We start from the raw sequence: 19,551 nt of genomic DNA, 5'->3' as shown, positions 1-19,551 counted from the left end.
TGCTGTATTTTCTGTAGGTTGATTAAGTTTCGACAAATAGTAAATATGAAGCGCACATTTACAATGCTGCTTAAATTGCTATAAAGTATTCTTGCTTCAAATTAAACTTCATCTACAAATTCCAGTTAATCGTTACACTCACACGCCATCCACTTGCTTGCATCTTTTGCTTCAACAACAATCTTCTTTGGATGCATATGCCTGTGTGTATAACTCTTGTTTTTTTTTATATATGTACATACTCGTCGTACATGTGCATCATAATTTTAATGATATTTTTAGACCATCAAGGTTCTCTTTCCTCCATTTCTTTCACATATTTTATATATATTTATATATTGTTATGCATTTAAAAAAAAGACTATTTTATGCGCGGATCCTGCCCGCTTAAACACAAAGGAGAAATATGTGTGTAGGTATATATGTATGTATGTATATAGTATATAGCACTAAGGTCTGAAAAAAAAATAATAATAGTAATCGGATAATAAATTAATAACAATAAAACATAATATAAAAACAATAGATATAAATTATGCGCTCTTTAGAATTTGGCCTGCCACATTGATCGATCCGCGCACCAGCGCCTGGATCGTGACTTTACATATGCATATACATATGTACATATGTGTATATATACACTCGTATATGGTATAGCTGTCCTATATGTAAAGCTATATAGATATACTATATGTATGTATAGGTTAGGTATAAATAAATGGTTTTATAGCCAATGACTTTTTCGTTCTTTTTCTTTTCCTTTTTCATTTTCTTTTGGTTGGTTGCATTTCGATAACTAAAAATTGCTTGTGCTTGTTGGTTTTTGGTTTTGTTTTTGTTTTTGTTTTGTTTTTGTTTTTAGTATTTTTTATTTTGTTTGTTGTCGAAGAGTCTTTTTCTTTTTCTTTGTTTGTAAATTGTGTGTGTTTTTTCCAGTAAAATTGTTCACTAAATTCATGTTCTGTTCCACATGCTCTTTCCCGTTCCCGTTCTCGTTCTCGTTTTCCTTCCTGTCTGTTGTCTGCGGTCTGTGGTCTCTGGTCTGTGTCTTGCCTCGTTTCGGTTTGATTTTTAATTTGTGTGTGTGTTTCTTCTTCAGCTTAATAACTAAATAATATTAATATATATGTAATGTAATATATAGCGAAAAACATTTGCGAAGACAGCGTTTGACATTATTTTCTGTTTCTCTCCATTCTCCTTCTCTCTCTTTCCTTCTATCTCGTTCTTCTTATGGAAGCAAAACTTAAATTGCAATTCAACAAGAAATTCAAATGGAAATGGAAATTCGTTAGCAAAACCTAAAACTTATCTTCACTTCATGCCCATTCCCATTCCCATTCCTTTGATCATTTCTCTTTCTCATCTTGAATTGCCTTTTCCTTTTCCTCCTTATCTTCCTCTTGCTATCCTTACTTTTGCCCTTCTTAGTTTTTATGTTATATGTTTTTTGGCTTTGTTTTCTTTCATTTAGTTTAGCGGCAACATTTGCCTGCTGCTTGCTTTAAATTCGAGTCAAACATTTAAATTATTTACAAATAATATTACAAAAAAAAAACTATTTTATAGATATATGTAAATATTGACATACATATAATTACATACATATGTATGTATGTGTGTATATATATATGATTAGCCATACAACTACAGTCTGGCTGTAGACCACTCAAGGGAAACAGCGGGGGGCGGTCTTCAAGGGTTCTCGTTTCTCGTTTCTCGTTTCATTTTCAACGTGGGATTTTTTCTTTCAATTTGTTGTTTAATTCACTGGGTTCTTACACTTTACATTGGTTTTTCCTTATCCTTTTCTTTTTCTTGTTCTTTTCTTTTTTGCTTAGTTTTGTTTGGGTTTGGGTTTGTGTGTTGTTTTGTTGTTGCTTCTTTTGCTTTGTCTAAATTATAAAATTTGCAATATACGCTGCTGCTAACGGCTATTGTCTAAGGTTATCAAACACAACAAAATCATCGAGTAAAATAAACTTTTTTCAGGCATTCATAAAACATTAAAAAACTTAAAAACTTTCGCTTATGCTTAAATGTACTTCGGCCACCGCTTTCCGTTCCTTTCCGTTCCGTTCCGTTCCGTTCTGTTCTGTTTCGCTCCGCTCTGCTCGGTTCTAGCGGCTCTAGGGTTCGCCTTCCTGGCCTGGGTTCAGTTTTGTCAATGGTTTAAAATAGGAGCAGAGGCTGAACAATGTGTGTGCAGCTGCCTTAATTACACTAATGCTAATGTTTAACAGAGGGTTTTCTTTTGCCTTGCTTGGCGCTTAAGTATGTAGTTCAGATTTGTTTAACAATAATCATTTGCAACAAAAATCGTCTATAATTTTGGGTAGGGGAGGGATGCTCAGGACCTGGGTCTGGGTGGAGTTTTGGTATCATCTTAGTATTAGTTGCGGTTGCTTCTCTCTTCTCATTCTTTTTGCTTTGTCTTGGGTTTGGTTTTTCTTTGCAAAGAAATCAGAAATCTTGTCTCAGCATTTGCTCAAATCTTTCTCCTGATCTTGATCTTGATCTTGATTTAATTCTTCTTGTTTTTAGTTATCTTTCTCTTTTGTTTTTATGCGTGTGTTTGTGTGTGCTTTTCAGGGGGAGTTTTCAACATCAATCTCATTGTTTTTTTTTTCCATTAAGTAAATTTCTAATTTCTTTTTTTTGTTTCTGTTTTTGTTTTTGCTTTTCGTTTTTCTATGCTTTGTAAGTTAAACGGTACTTTTGCTATTGCTGTTTTGGTTTTTTGTATGCTTTAAACATTTGTTTAATAGATTTTTTGTTGTTTTTTTTAGTTAGGTTTGTTTTTGTTTAGTTTTTTTTTTTTGGTATTTTTTATAAGATTTTTTTCTTGGTTTTTTTTATAGGTTTTTTGTTGTTGTTTGTTTGCTTTTGTTAATAATAGTCACTAACGTAGTGGGAAGAGGTTGTGAGCCTTTTCCGTAAATCTGCGATACATTCCCGCGACTCTCCGTCATATTCCACCTTGTTGCGCTTGATTTTGCGCGTCACCCGCTATGGGTGCGACGCCCCCACCGCCGCCGCCCCCACCCGAGCCGCCACCCAGCGCCGCAGTGGCTATGGTGGTGCTGGAGCCGGCATCGGCATCGGCACGTCCCTCGCTATCGTCGTCGCACTCCTCCTCCAGCTCGGCCAAGTTCTCCTGATCGGACTCTTCCAGAGTTACCTGAAAAGTGCCCGGAAAAAAGAGTGTCAGTTGGATGCGTCCCAGTGGATCATTGAATAGTTTACTTGAAAGCGTATCTTCTCATCCTGTGGCATATCATCGGCCGCCGACGGTGGCGGCGATGGCGGTATCATGCTCTGGTAGTAGTCTCTGTTCTCTTCAAGCGTATCGAGTATATCCTGGGCATCGGGATGCACCAGATCGGCCCAAGTCTCCCAGAGCGGATGCACAATGTAGTCGATGAAGCCCACCTGTGACTTCTCAATGGTGGCATTGTGACGGTCGCACATCGGACTGATGTCCATGCCCGACTCACGCTCCTTGTCGCCCTGCAGGAAGAACTCCTCCATGAGTAGGGCCACCCAGCGCTTATACAGCGGCAGCGGTTTGGTGGGATTGCTTAGATCAGCGCAATGCACCAGATTCTCAAGCACCTGCAAGGCAACAGGCAACAGGCAACACGTGTAAATAAAGTGCATCAAAACCGATGTCCAGCACTCACCTGTATACGATCGGTGTAGTTGTCCAGCAGCAAAACTCCGGAGCCGGCGACTTTCTTGGTTTCCACCATTGTCTTTAGATCGGCCAGCAGACTCATGTGCTTGGACATGTCCGTTGAGAGCACAATGTCAATGACCATTTTTCTCAATGTTTGGCGTTGTTTCCTTCAGATAATAAAGTAAATTATTATATGGCGAATGAGGTGTCAAATGCTACTCACTTTTGCATATTGCAGAATATATCACATCCTTGATTTTGCAATAATTTAAAGGCAACCGCTAAGTGATGGTTTTCCAATACAGATTCGTCATTGTACATTAATGCTAGCTCGGAACCTGCAGCAAAAACAGAAACAAAAAGAGAGCGAGCAAAATGAGCAAACAATTGGCGATCAAAACGGGCTGCCAAAACTCACTTGAGTTAACCAAAAACTGATTGGTTAGGCCTGGATGATCAACATCGTGTATGCAGGCAGCGAACAGTGCCCCGCCCACCTCAAGCGGTGTGAAGACGCCCTCGAGTGCCGGTGTATTGAGCAGCACATTGGTGCTCTGCGTCACATCAGCGGCATGCAGCGAGTTGTGAAACGGATTGTCTTTAACGTAGTGGTCCTCCAGAGTAGTCATAAAGTTAAGAAAAGTTTTCGGTGGTATCATAAGACTGGTCAGTAATTCTCTACTCTGTAATAACACAACCGGAAAAAGGATTATTGACAAATGCACAATGGGAAATGGATGCCGGCAGCACTCACCTGAAATATGGTGTATGCCACACAGGTGAGAGGGCGATTGCAACTCCAATCGCCAATCTTGAATATCTCAATGCCCCAGGTGTCCAGCTCGCCGAGCAGCGTGCCCAGCTCATTCTCCTTGGGCGTCTCCACGCCGAATGTGGGCAACTTCTCGCCGGTGAAGCTATTCGTGTGGGACAGTGGCCGCTTCACACCGCTGATCTGTGACATGGGTGGGCCGCGCGGCGAGCGTGCACGTGCGGCACCATATTGCTGCTGGTTAATGAGAGCAGCGGCGCTTGCCACCTCCGGGTTATCGTCCACGCGCAGCGAGGGTAAATCGAACTCTTGCTGTTTGTCTGCAAATAAAATGGACCCAAATGGAAGGCATACAATTTAATAAGAATCATCATTATCATGGCATCGCATGGCACACACACAAACGCAGACCCCCAGGCTCAGCACAGACTGAAAGCGGATCAGAAGGATGCAAATCGGAGCATGGAGCGGGATGCTGTGGACGCTTCTTGCGTCTGTTTACACAGCCACACAGACTCGTAAATATTCAAGAGTTGGCAAACAAAACTTCCCATCCCTCCAGCTGCAGCTTCCTGCTCCTGCTCCTGCTCCTGCTCCTGCTCCCACCTATCATCTATTCAGAACTCCATTTTGCCCACTTTCAGGTCAAACGCTTCTACCCCCAACCCATCGCTCGCACTCCACTTTCCAATTGTTTGTCTAGCACAGAGAGAGAGAAAATTCCAAATTGCCTCTGAATAAATTAATATTCATTTCCAAAGTCCAAATTGCGTTCCAGAGAGAGAGAAAGTGCTGTGAATGTGGAACATACATAAATAACCCACGGACGTGCAAGTGGTCATGGAATGGCCACAAAAAAATCAACACGAATTTGGCAGATTTCGGTTTGTTGATTTAACTGTTGCTCCAAGCGGTGCATACAGAGGGGTGGGGGTGTGTATCCTTAACCCTCAATTGCGCTCCAACCCCATTAATGGATATCCCAAGCGTCATTTAAGCTCTAACTTGCAAGGATTTCAAGGCATAATCAATGGATAATCCAGTAAGCTTTGACCATATCAAAAAACCATTCAAATCCAGCCATAGGACGCTTGGGTGTGGCAAAAACCACATACATTGCGTGTACATGATGCAGCATATTAAAGTTGCGTATTCAGGCGAGTTTGGTGCCTCACTCCACACTCGAACACTCATCAAAAGCAAAGCATACAATGAGTACGAGAGTACGAGTACATACGCACTTGCCACCTTAAGGCTCAACTCGAGACGCACCAGCGAGTGCTGCAAAAGAGAACGTGAAAGAATAGCAGAAGAGCAAAACAACAGGCATGTTGTGTGCATGATTGGCCACTCGCTGCTTTACATTTCATATTTTGTTGCCGGCCAGGAGGTAACCTTAAATCCTGACATTTGTTTTGGCTCCCACCCAAGAGTATTGCCAGCCAGTTTTGAAATCTTTTTCTTTTTGTGAGAGTGAGGGAGGGAGAGAGGGAGAGTGCAGGAATGTCCAATGGGGCAACTCTATCAGCTTGACAGCGCATAAATTTTGCGCCCCCTGCCGCATGAAAATCTTTTGCGCATTTGCTTCCCATTTTTTCGCTTTTCGTTTCTCTTTTTCTTTTTTTGTCGTTTGTCTACAAGGACTCTTCTATGCTTGCCAGGGAGTAAAAGGAAAAAAGTTATTCACCTGATGTGCGGCAGCATCTTGTTTTGCATATGTTGTGTGTGGGTGTGTGTGTGTGTGTGGGTGGGTGTGTGCCCCCGTCCGGTATTTCGCTTATTATTCGTACTCTTTGGATTGTACTTCTGGCCAAATCTGTTTCTGTTCTTCCCCCTCCACGGATGGATTCAACTTGCGACTTCAGGTGGGGGTTACTCGTATGCTTTCTCCCTACTCTGCTGTGTGCACCCACTGATGGCACCCACTGTTGGCACCACTCCCAAGTATAATCTGTGCCTGTCCCCCCTGCCTACATTTTGACTTTTTGCTTCGGCTTCGAGGTCGAGTCGGGCGGGCGGGCGGCGTGGGCTTCTGTTTCAAATGAAGTGTTACAAATGGACATTAGAGCCTCCTCCCCCCCACACCCCTTCGCGCGTGTGTGTGGGGCACCCAAATGCGATTTTATGCTTGATAAAATACAAAAACAAAAACTAGCACAGATACGAGTATAGGCCTGGAAAGTCTAGTGAAAGGTGGCCAGAGAACCGACCCAGCCAGGATGTCCATCAGAAGGACTTTGCCGGCTATCTCTCTCCCTCCCTCTCTCTCCCTCTCTGTGTCTCTGTCTGTGTGGACTCGGAAGTTAGCGAAGCAGAAATATGGACAAATGTGCAAATATGCCACCCAGTGGCCGTCCCCCACATTTACTTTTTTGCTCTGCTTTTCCCTTTCAACTCGTCTTTTTTTGTTGTGTTTTTGCTGCGTCCCCAGCCTAGGTGCGGCGCCTTTGTTTGTGCACGCCCCCAGCTTCGGTGTCCACTCTCCGCTGGCCACCGCATGCCGCCTGCCGCATGCCGCCTGCCGCATGCCGCATCCATCCAGATACCCGCTATGCGCTGTGCGCTATCGCACACAAAGTGCCACAAAGTGGCTTTGGCCTGGACAAAAGCGGGCCGGCTGGCAGGAAGGCGCCAGGGATCGACTGCGGGATTGGGCCATTGGGGATTGGGGCAGGACTCGGACACGGACACGGACACGGACACTCGGCCTGCGGGCTTGGTTCGCAGGTTAAACAATGAAATTTCCACTTCATCTGCTTTTATGCTGCTCTGCATAATTTAATTTTGCACTTTCAATCCAACGGCTGAGGCGAAAGCGGTGACTCCACGCGAAACGGAGCCACAGACATACGGGAGAACAGTTTGAAACATTTCTCAATGTAATTCCCCCTCCAACACTCCGGGAGGAGTACGTGACTTTTGACTGTGGATTCAATATTGATAGCCGGGCTGGAGATCGAAACGTTGGTTGATCTCCCTCCTTTCTGACAGCATTTTTGTGGCCCAAAGCTGCTTGAAATGTCCACGGCATTGCAGCTGCGACTTACTGGGCATCCGTCCATGATTTGTATAATATTTTCTGCTGCTGCTGGCTGCCGCTTTATTCGCAGCATAATTTGCTGCCGTTCTGCCATGGAGCATGCAGATGAAGATGGATGGCGGCGGGGCTTGGAGTTTTCTTTCTTTAGCTTTTCTCTTTACTTATTTTTGTGTTGCTAATATTTTTGCTGCTGCGCTGCGGCTTCTTGTACGACGTCTGCTGTGGTTAATGCGATTTTATTGCATACTTCTGTGCGCTTTGCTCAACAACAATTTCAACAACACCAACACCAACAACAACAGCAGCAGGGAACAAGAAACTAGCAGCATCGCGAAACAAATTGCAAAGCGAAACGAAACGAAAGTTTAAGTTGAAATTTCTTGAATCACTTTTCAGCACATTTACATTCGCTTGGGGTGGGGGATAGTTATAGTTCTCTAGCATTGATGATGCGAAATAAAAGGTAAATACAATTGGAAAAACACTGATTGAGGGACCCGAATCACTTTGTGTGTACATAGCAGCTGCCACGCGTGTCTTGTTTTGCGTCAACTTTTCTGCTACATTGCACTATGGTCCAGACGACCACTTTTCTTGGCCAAAAGGCAATTTTTAAAAGTTAAAACCAAGACGTGGTTTTTGGCGCTCTGCATTAGAAAAAGAGTGACCATCAAAGTTTCGTACCAAAAATTTGCATAGATGGCGCCACCTTCGCAAAATCAGCTGTGAAACCCAGCGGTCACTATTGAAAAGCACGTGCAGTGAAAAAGTACCAATTTTATTGCTGTTTTAAATGTCTCATAAATTGAAAAATACGATTAACTGATCCAATTTTTTGGATGCATTTTATTCAGTAGGGTTTTTACTACGTGTTCTGTAATGTGAACGGTATCTAGTAGTTGGCGATGTCTTCGTAATTTTATGTCAAAGTGAGACCTTCAATATGTGTCAGTTCGTAGTAAAGACTAATTTTTGAGAAGGTTTTTTTAATAGAGTGTCACCTAGTCCCACCTTGAAACCTATTGTGTGTCGTAGACCAATAAATGATTGATAAAATGTATATAGTCACAAATGCCACATTTGACCACAACTCTTACAATTTGCATTTATAGATCATAACCTCAAATGAGAATTTTCAATGTTTTTTGCCGTTTGGAACACAATGAAGGAGAAAATTGTGAAGTAGGGTACCATTTTGCATTGCATTTAAGCCACAGTATTAGTCACTAGCTATTTTTGGGGGCTAGAGTGTAGCCAGGGTAATATTGTTTTATAATGGAAACTGCTGAAGAGCATGCTCTGTGGGAGAAAAAATGCGATTATCTTAGATTTTTAGGTTGTTTTAACTCGTGCTACGACTTTTTTTTATAGAATCTTGATCTGCTAAACATATTCCCATCCTTTTTTTGCTTCTAACTTTTTGAGAAAAAAAATTAAAAACCGATTTTCCCTTAAAAAAAGGAGCTGCCACGCCCATTTTTTCAAAAAACCTTCCTCTCCCTATTCTTAACTTATATCAAAAGACTAAATCAAAAAATCTTGTTCCGTTCGCGAGTTATTCAATTTGGCCAAGAAAAGTGGTCATCTGGACCATAGTGCATTGTGACGAAGAGCGAGTCACTTTTTGGCTACTTTGTTTGCTTAATAAAATACCTCAAGTGTTCCCCGTAGTTGCTTCATTTAATTTAAACTTTTCAACCACATTGTGACTACATTTTTGTTGCCACTTTGCTTGCCTTATAAAATACCAATGGTATGCCCCATAGTTGCTGCATTTAATTTGCATTTAACTTACCCAAAAATGTGGAACATATGTATTCGGAAATTTGATTTCCCGATCTGCTTGACTCGCTGAAGTGCGACAGCTCCTTGTTTAGCATGCGTTTGAACTGCACACAAAGAACATTTGTATTAGAATATTAGAATAAATGCAAGCATATGGGATGGGATTTACCTTGAGTGATGCCATGTCGGAGACACTGCGATGCGTCTGTATGGTCTCCAACTGATCCAAACACCAGTCTAACTCCTCAATGGTATCGGTGGCTAGGCGTGTGTAGGCCTCATCGCCCTGCGCCAATTGGACGCCACTGGCGTTGCCGCCCCGTCCGGATGACGATTGAGCTGGCCGCCTGGATCTTGTTTGATTAATAAATGGTTTTTCCACACACACATACACACACACACGCACACACACATAGATAGAGAGCAAAAAAGAGAGAGAGACAGAAGCCAGGGAGGAGGACAGAGAGAGAGTGGGATTTTTGGGAAGGGATACAGGGAGGAGGGTTTTTTTTTTTTTTTTTGGGAACACCGGAAAAAAAACATTGATCAAACAATCAAACAAACGAACAACGAGTTAGCGAGAACGAGAACGAGTGAACGGGAACGAAAGAGAGTAAAAATATGTGGAAAAAAGAACAATGTCAAATGATCAGGATCAAAGCGAAAACAAACAGAAAGGGATGCAAACGGTAAGCGGCAAACAGGCGGGAGCACGAACAATTGGTAATGGGAATGGAAATGGAAATGGAAATGGAGAGGGTTTGGATGAGTTTTTTGGTGGATTGCAGCGGGTTTGTGGTGTGTATTCGGGTTGGTGAAAAAGTTCACAACATTCAGATTGATTTGGTTGCAAAAGTCGAGTATCAATCGGGCGAAAAACAACACACACATTTGTTTATTTATGTACACACATATTAGATGCAGCAATGAGCGAGAGAGAGAGAGAGAGAGAGAGAGAGTTAGAGTAGAAGAAAGAGAGAGAGAGAGAGAAAAAAAATATTTAGATATATGAAAAAACATTTGCAACAAATTCTGTGTCGGTTTTAGTTGTAGTTAATGTTGGTTTGGGCGGGTTGGGGGCTGGGGGTTTGGTTTTGTTATTTACATCACATTTTTGGTTCGTGTGAATTCGGGTTTGGTTTCTACTCTTAGGTCTAGAAAGGTTGCCTAATGGGCATTGGGGGGGCAAGTGTTAGGGCAGCGGGGGGGTCACACACTTAGAGATTAAGAGGGGTCAAAGCAATCAACCCAAAAACAGCAGCGAGCAATGCAACAACAAAACAACCAACACTCTTTTGTGTGTGATTCGTTCCTGGTTGAACAACCGATTCCCAGTCCCAGTCCCAGTCCCAGTCCCAGTCGAGATTTTCGCTTGAAAAATAGATTTGTGTTCCTCTCAGAAATGATATTTTTTGTGCTCTAAATTTAAGTTCTTTCGCGCAGCCAACGACCAGCAAATATTCTTGGTAAAATATCAAAATGTTCGGTGTATAAATAACACCTCGATTCGAGAGAATCTTTTTTTGGATTTCTTGCTTTTTGTTTTATTCTATTTTATTTATTTATTTATTTTTTGCGATATTTTTGGCACGTTTCACGTCATTTCTGTTCAAGTGGCGGCAAGTGGGTGTGTGAGCGAAGGGGGGGGGGGGCTGCGGGGGCGGAGGCGGTTGCTTGATGAGTCCCGAAGACCTTCAACCTTTTTCCAAAGGGTTTTCTCACACATTTTCGGGTGTATTTCTATTTTTATTTATTATAAAATACACATTTGCCCAAGGACCATCAAAAGTTATTGTTAGTCGTGGAGGTTCAAGTGTGGAAGGTGGTGTTTGGGTTTGGGTTCGGGATAGGGGCTGTGGGCTGTTCCCACCCCTTTTTGGTTGTTGTTGTTGTTGTCGCTGGCTCCCTCTTTTTTTTATTTATTTGTTTTATTTTCTGCTTTTTTTTCTCTTTTTGATTAATTAAAGTGTGAGACGACAAAAACACACCGAGAGCACAAAAGAGGGAGTGGGCAGGAGAGGGTTTTAGTTAGTAATAGTGGGGGTTGGATGGGGGGTGGTGGCTAGAGCGAGCAAAGAGCAGGCAGCAACACAGACAGAGAGCGAGAGGGAGAGAGGGGGGCAGCTGAGAGGCTGGGATTTGGGTTTTGTTTTTTTTGTTTTGTTTTTCTGGGGTCAAGTACATCTCTTAGTGCACAACAAATTGAATGTCTCTCCACATGGTGGGGCATGGGCAGCGTGTTGGGTGGGGTCTGGGGTCTTGGGTCGGATTGGATCTTGCTGGTTGCTGGTCGGGTTTTGGCCTTTGTTTTGCCAAGGTCACAGCCACAACACTTACTTGTTTGATGCTGGAACATTTGTCAGACTTAATAAATTGTTGCGCACTGAACGTAAGCTGGCTAAAATTTGGGCGAACGGCGTCACAATGAGATCCTCGCCATGGCTGCACAAAAACATAAAGAAAAGAGAGAGGGAGAGAGAGAGAGAGAGAGAAGAGATATTCCATTAGTTATACATTTTTGTGTACTGCATTGGCTAGCTTATGGCAAGTTATGTAGATATAAATATTTGTTTAAGGCACTATTGGGACATGCACGAGATCCATTTAAACACAAATTACAATTTGACGCTATTTTTTATGCTATTTTAAGACATAAAAATGTACTTATGTGTGTAGTTATGTACAGATGTAAGCTTGGTGAAAAGCGTGAACAAAAACCATAAATTTATTGACCACAAAAAGTGTATTCCCATTTCTTTTTTCTTACAATATTTTGCTGCACTTTTCAGGCATTTTGAAACGTGGAATTTTTGCCTTTTTTTGCCCAACATTTATGTTAAATAAATTTATAATTTCGACTTGAATTGAAATGGCAAAATGCTGTCCAGTGGTCGCCACATTTGGTTGGCGGATATGGAGTGCAAGTGGCCAAAAAGGTCAGTGTCTGGCCTCAATATACACCACCGAAGAACAACAACAAAAAGACAAAACCAAAACCAAAACCTAAACCGAAAACCCACCCAGCCACCCACACACTCAGGGTCCGCCAAAGGACGCGCCATGGCGACGGCCAAGTTTCGCCACTTTCTCCCTCTGTTTTTCAGTTTTTTGGCAGTTGAAAATTCCACAGAAATTGAGGAAAACATATAGCAAAAAAAGAGGAGAGGCAGGAGGACACACTATCGGAGGATGGGTGGCCGTTTCTGGGTGGTTCTCCTTAGCGGCACACGAGCCACTCACTTGCTTTGAACATTCTCTGCTCTGTGCCAAAAATAAAACAAAAACAACAACAACAACAACAACAAAAAGCAGAGCACAAAAGCCAAAATCGAAATGGGCAAACGAAGCAAATCGCTGGCCAAACGGAACAAGTTGACAAACAAAAAAACACACAAAAATGGCATAAATTAATAATAATAAAAAGTAAAATGGATAATACATATATTTATGTGTGTGTGTGTGTGTGTGTGTGTGTGCATCAGTGACGTCACAAACAAATATACTAAAACAAAAAGCGAACACAGACACACGCCGAATGGCGCCAAGGAATTAAATTCAATTGGAAATTCGTACTAGAGAAGACCAAACCAAATACAGGGTGACATCTGGAAAGGTTTTCGCTTTATTTGCGGTTATTTTTGGGGTGTTTGCAGATGCCACAACTCCACTCTTAAGTGACATCAAATACCCATCTCTGGGCACCTTTTGAATGGGAAAGTTGTGGCTCACAAGAGCCCATGCATCAGGGTAAGTAATTTCCCTATTGCTAATTTCTTCAATTAACCCACTTTTAGTGCGACTTTTAAGCTAGGTAATTAAATGATTCGATTTAAAGAGCTTCGGCTGAATAAATTCAAAGCAAACGCAGCATTATTCAAAGCTTGAAATTTTGAAATTCTCTTACAGCCCAAAGGCTTCTTCCTCTTAGCAGCTTCTAAAAAAGAAACCAAAGCCTCAAAGTTCCTCAATGTTCCCTTTGACATAAAGATCCTTTCCAAGGGCATCAGCTAGCTGAAAGCCTTTTTTTCTGTGCACAGTTTTGGGCGTTTTAACCGCTAATTTTGTCGCCTCAACTCTCGGCCGCCAAATTGTCCGACAATGAAAATCGTTCGAAACACAGAAAACAAGGAGCAAAGAATTGAAAATAAATGTGAAAAGCAATTTTTGCCACAGAGCGGGGGTGAGAGCGGGGGAGAGAGCGGGAGATAGCAAGAACTTGGTCTGGTGGCATGAAAAATGTTTTCCCATTGAAACAACTTTTGACGCATGTAAAATTGACCTCCTTTGCGGCCATAACCACAGCAGCAGCAGCAGCAGCAGCAACAACAACAAACACTAACAACAATGGCAGCTCATTTACAGGCTCCGTGCTCTCGGCAATCTGCGGTCTCCGTGCCACTTTGGGGTCGCTCCTCCAATGCCCATGCCCATGCCCATGCCCCCCTCCGCCAACGCTGTCTCGCGTGCTTCTGCTTCTGCTTCAGCTTCTGTTTCTGTTTGTTTAACACATTTTGTTGCTGCTTTTGTTCTGCCTGATTGCTGGCACGTCGCACACTTCGCTCGCTCGGGGATCATCGGGAGACGCAGAGCATATACGAAACATATCGGGCCAACAATTGTTGGATGGCATTATCCATCCATCCGATATCCAGCCAACCAGCCCTCCGTCCAATCTCCAAACCAATTCCATTGCCATTCGCAGCACTTCCACTCCATCAGCTGCTGGGAAAAAAGTGCCGGCAACTGCATCAGCAGCCCCCTTTCCCCGATCACCAGCCCCCGGACTCATTTCGGCTGTCTCGCTTTTTTTTTGTTGGCCTGCCGCTGATTTGTCATTTTCATTTGACGCTTCGCTGATGGACAGTGGGGGGAAGGCGGCGGCTGAGGGGTAAGCAGTTTTTCGCATTTTCTTTGGTTTTAATATTGCGACGCATTTTGCAGCCCCCCTCCCCCACCCAACCGACTAGGTTCAAAACAATGACTCATCCCGCCCCATGGATGGAATTGCTGTGTTGTGGGATCGAGGAACCTCCTGCCCTTAGGAGAGCGTGGGGCACGGGGCCGGCAACAAGTCGGCAAGGACAGAAATCAATGGGAAATTCGGGACTTTTTTGTGAATTTTCTGATTTCTATTGCAAGCCAAATAAACGCGCCAAGAGCCAGAGGCAAATTCTTTTCTTCTATAAGATTTGAAACACTTAAAAACACTTCCTTCTGCTTAGATTTACTTATTTTTAAGGCAGTTCAAAACCTGCCAAAAAGCTTAGAGCTTCCAGCTGTAATATTCCGCCACATTCCCTCACTTTTCGCTGACAGTTTGCTGCGCCAAAAGATTGCTGTGTCGAGCCACAAACAAACGAAAAGCAGCGCCATAGATCATAATTAATGAAGGGGAATAATCATATATCGGAGCAGAACACGCAGCAGCGAGAAGAACGAGCGAGAAGTGTCATTAAATTGGAATATAAATATATTGTAGCCACATATATAAGCGATGTATATGGCAGGGGGAAAGCGGGGTACGCGGCCAAGGGAGCGGAATCGATGAGAACTATTTTTGAGGGCGAGCCATAGATGGGCTGGTTCTGGTTCTGGTGCCTCGATCGATTGGGGAAATGCTTTTACCTGCGCTGCGACTTAATGGAGAACATGTTGTCCCGATCGGCGAGTATGGTCACAGCCAGATCATCCTGCAGGATGGATGGTATCATGTTGAAGAAGCTGTGCACACGCGGCAGCGACTGCGACGAGGCTGAGTTTTTGTTCAACATTTTCGCACACACTCCACCAAGCCGCACACACAGCAACAAAAACTCAAACTACAACTAAGGCAAGCAATTAATTGCACAATAAAGTGTGTGGAGCAACACAAATGGAATATCACTTTTTGGCTTTATTTTCTTTGCTTCTTTTTGGGCGGCCACTTGGGCGGGCTTGGGGCCCCCACTTGGGGCAACTCTCGTTCGCGGCTTTATCCCTTCGTTTAAATCACGAGCAGCCGACTGTAATCGTTTGAATTATGGCTACGAATATGTGTGTTTAACTGCGGGTTCGATCTTGTTTCAGTTTCTGCTTTTTGGGGGGGTTTCTTTGAATTTTCCACGAGCGCACGCTGACCGAGAATGAAGCGCGTCCCGCGGCGTGGCCAGCGAAAATACAGCAAAAAACCAACACAAATCCAACAAAAGTGAAAAAGAAAAATTATAGTAGACGACGACGACGACGGCGGCGACAGAGCAGAGCAGCGACAGCGGCAGCGACAGCGGCCAGAGGCTGTGGAGAGCAACGTAACGTAAGAAACAAATTATATTCAACTTAAAACAATATATACATACATATGTACATACATACATGTATATGTACATCTACATGTAGATATGTACGGATGTACATACGAGTATGTACGTATTTCTACGACTGACATGCCTCTCTCTCTCTCTCTCTCTCTCCCTTTCTCTTTCTGTCTGTCTGCCTGTCTCTGTTGTTGTTTCGTGTGTGTCATTTCGCTTGTATATTTTTATATTCTTATTTTATTTAAGATTTTTGCTTGCTTTTCATCATCATCAGCAGCAGCAGCCGCAGCAGCAGCATCTTCTACTCATCATCATCATCATCATCATTAGAGGTAGCAGCAGCAGCAGCAGAAGGGAACAAGCGAGTGGAAGCAACAACTTAAACAACTTTTGCTCAATTATTGAGCGAAACAGGGTGTCCGGAGTTTATTGTACACATGGCACGGAGAGGCATTAGAAATGGTGATAGCTGGAGGTAACATCCAAGCACCATAAACAATAATTAAATCATTCAAAACTAATCTAAAAAAATCATTAAGAAAAGGTTTTCTTGCTGGGAAACAGCTGCTAACTTGATGGCTTCTGGCTACAGGTAAATGTGGAATATCATGGAGATATTTGTGGTAACTTTTTGGTTTATGTTTTCAAGCAGAAAGAAGATGAGAACCTAGAGCTCGAGCTGGCACTGTTGCTGCCACAATCTGCCACTGCCACTGCTGGATCCGTTAGTTTCGTTTTAGTTTTGAGTGCATTGAGGCACCCTGTATGGTTGGTCTATGTCGAGTGCCCTCTAAGACAGGCGGCATGCGTCCTTGCCTGGCACTTCATCAGCGGCAGCAGCAGCAGCAGCGCTACCAGCATCATCATCATCATTATCAACGTCATTATTTGGCACGAGAGAGAGAGAGGGAGAGGGAGATGCACACATACGACCATCGGTGGGACGTCTCTTTGCGTCTCTTTTGCACATAAATTTAATTTCCATTTGGTCTCTCGCTCTCGTTGCCCGTTTGGATCCAGCTGGGTGTTCCGCGCTTCCATCTGCCATCCTATGATTAATAATAGTATTCGCAGTGCCCACACCGCACACCGCACGCCGCACACCTTGCCCTACGCTAATGTTTAATAGATTCAACCCACCGCCTTCAATTGCCATTTTAGTTGGCACTTTTGAGGGGATGGAGCGGGGGAGGGGAGCCCACCGATTGCCATGTCGATTGCTGCTGTTGTTGTTGCAGCTGTTCGCATTTGATTAACGCTCATTAGCGTCAATGCAGCAGCAGCAGCAGCAGCAGCAGCGGCAGCAGCAAATGTTTAAATACAGCAATTATTTTTGTAATATCTTTCGCATATTAGAGCGAGACAGGTAGACGGGCGGACTGACCAACAAAAAATACCCCGAGAAAGCGCATTTTCTCCCATTTTATTATTACAACAATTCTAATAATAATTCGTCTTTGCAGGCAAATTTTTTAATTTAGGCACAAGAAAACACACACACACTAATTACGCGGGTGTGTGTGTGTGTGTGTGTCTATTCATTCCACTTAAACTGATAACGAGCAAGCGCGAGAGAGAGAGAGAGAGCGCGAGATGGAGACAGCAGTGCTGTGGCACACATTACTCATACGCAGCGTGCGCCAAAAAATCATCAAGCAGCGTCGTGGACGGGGGTTGGAGGGTGCAAGAGCTACGATTTAGGGTTACGCTGCCTCTTTGTTGCGTTTATTTTTGAAAAGAGAGTTTAATGAACATTCCAATCGGTTTTCCATTGGTTTTCCATCACCATTCCTTTGGGCAAACCCTTGCGATTTGGCATTTTCTCTGGCTGAAATCCTTTTACTAAGCAAAGGTCTTGGGCTGCTAGTGGTGGGCAAAGGTTTTCGCCCCGCCACCCGCTGTGTGCCTCGGCCTTTATTGTTACTGAGTGAAATGACTTAATGAACAAACGACGGCGAAGGACGCTTGTCAGCCTCTATGCCCCGTGCCAGCCCATTGATAAATACACAAGTAGGAGGCTTGAGCGTTTTTAGGGGTAAACACAAATATTCACACTGATTCGCTGCGGGGGAATCAACAGAGGCGTGGGCGGGATCTGTCTCTCTGCATATTGTGTACGCAGGAACCAAAATCAGAATGCAGGCCCCCACAAGTGAGAAGCGGATTTACGATTTACGACTTGGAAGCGTCTACAGAATGTGCCTAGGCACACACGATGTGTGCACTCGACTCGTTTGTGGCTGCGGTTTATGCAATCAAAACCTCACTCTGCCCCCAAACTGCTGCCGCTGCTGCCGCTGCTGCCGCTGCTGCCGCTGCTGCCGCTGCTGCTGCTGCTGCATTTAAATATTGTTTTTGCTTTGATTGCTAAAAGTAGCCACAGCCAAATGGAGAGCTTTGTCGCAGAGCTACGAGTATTTGTAGGCAAGACGAGAGCTTAAAGAGCAGCATTTAAATACATATCGAGCACACGACATGTATGTTGTTTACAGCTTAGAAATAGCTCCCTCTCCTTCGAGCGCTGCATTAATGCTTAATCGCTTTGCAAAATCAATTGCATTCAATATGCGGTAACCGAAATATCGTTTGACTGCACTCACAATTTTGTCATTCCAACGTTCAGACACACACCCACACCCACACCCACACACCACACAGGGGAGTGGGGAAACATTTTTCAGCTTTTGCTGGCTCTTTTTTTTCCTGCCTTTTGCTGCTTTTGACAATATCATGGACCAGTGCACTCTGCGCACAGATATTAAAGCATTTAATTTGCATTTCATTTTTGGCACTCTGGCATTCCCCGCACCACGCACCCCGCACCCCGCATCCCTGTCTGACAGCGTAAAAGTGAAATGCCATTTCCATGCCCAAAAAGTAAAAAATAAAACGAGAAATATAGAATTTTTGCGATGCCTCACACAGTGCGCGCTCCTCCCAGTGCTTGGGGTGTGAATGACAAATCTGCAATGTGAAATGCATTTGCATGCGAATATATAAAGCACACACACACACACACACACACATATGTGTGGCCTGTATCATATTTTAAAGCTAAAATGATGTGCCGCCCCGCAATCACGACTGTACCATTTGGGGCACTCGGAGAGGCACTGCACTGGGGCACTGGCAATTGAGGCAGCAGCTGAGGCAGGCACAAATTCAATGCACGAGAAAGAAATGTATTTTATTTAGTTGAAGCATTTCTCTCCTTCTGCTGCTGCTGCTGCTTGAGCTGTATATATTTTATGGGGTTTTTCCTTCGTCTCTTTTCTTAGTGCTCTTATGCGCTCAGCTTTTCTTGGGTGTCACGCTGCGTATGAATAATATGTGCGAGTGTGCTGTGTGTGCTGTGTGTGCTGTGTGTGTGTGTGTGTTACGACGACACTGCATGTGGCAAGTAGACGACTGCGGCCACAGCAGGAGGCACGGCACACAGCAGCGGCAGCAGCAGCAGCAGCAGCTACCAGGGTTGGGGTCTCGCGGAGGGAGTTCCCCTTGATTGACTTCTGCCAGCAATTATTTCGTTTCATTTCTGCCTTTCTTTTATTTTCTCTTGGCATCTCCTTCCCTCTCTCTCTCTCTCTCTCTCTGCATGTGTGAGTTTTCTTTGGCATTCGCTTGTCGGACAGGAAATAGGAAATGTTTTTCATATTTAAATTAGCTTTGGCCTGCACTCAATGTGCTGCTGCCCCCCGAAATACCAGCCTCATGCCCCAGCGTCATTCCCCATCTGCCCATTCGATGTGCGAGAAATTCCCCGAGTGGCAGCTCCTCCGACTGGCAAAACTCGTGACTGTCAAAGACAAATTGGAATGACTCAACAGAATCGGAAACAGACACAGAGCTAAAATATTACCACACCACGTGAGTGATATGCACGGAGCAGAACAGAGCAGACAGCCAACGGACGATGATTCAACACACACAAAGGCCCACACACACACACACAAAATTTTCCGGGGTGTCAGAGTTCACTGAA

General features: G+C 43.8%; 1 protein-coding gene across 12 annotated transcripts in view; it reads right to left on the bottom strand.

The window, feature by feature from the left end:
- Window positions 1-2,580: 2,580 nt before the first annotated feature.
- Window positions 2,581-19,551, bottom strand: part of LOC117903411 (cAMP-specific 3',5'-cyclic phosphodiesterase) — a 108,263-nt gene continuing 91,292 nt past the window's right edge. For 6 of the 12 annotated variants that reach the window (XM_034815417.1, XM_034815419.1, XM_034815421.1 and 3 more), the window contains 9 exons: window positions 11,614-11,718; window positions 9,446-9,629; window positions 9,287-9,380; window positions 4,434-4,771; window positions 4,098-4,362; window positions 3,903-4,017; window positions 3,684-3,846; window positions 3,247-3,615; window positions 2,969-3,181 (listed from right to left, as the gene is read on the bottom strand). In XM_034815417.1, the coding sequence (XP_034671308.1) occupies window positions 2,969-3,181; window positions 3,247-3,615; window positions 3,684-3,846; window positions 3,903-4,017; window positions 4,098-4,362; window positions 4,434-4,771; window positions 9,287-9,380; window positions 9,446-9,629; window positions 11,614-11,718 (1,846 nt within the window). Of the gene's footprint in view, window positions 3,182-3,246; window positions 3,616-3,683; window positions 3,847-3,902; window positions 4,018-4,097; window positions 4,363-4,433; window positions 4,772-9,286; window positions 9,381-9,445; window positions 9,630-11,613; window positions 11,719-14,901; window positions 15,063-19,551 lie in introns of those variants that run through there. The other 6 variants (XM_034815416.1, XM_034815418.1, XM_034815420.1 and 3 more) reach the window with 4 other exon arrangements.

The sequence above is a fragment of the Drosophila subobscura genome, chromosome A (genome assembly GCF_008121235.1).
Source record: "Drosophila subobscura isolate 14011-0131.10 chromosome A, UCBerk_Dsub_1.0, whole genome shotgun sequence".
NCBI lineage: Eukaryota > Metazoa > Arthropoda > Insecta > Diptera > Drosophilidae > Drosophila > Drosophila subobscura.
The sequence above is the reverse complement of the archived record's forward strand: the minus strand, read 5'-3'. Positions and strand labels throughout refer to the sequence as shown.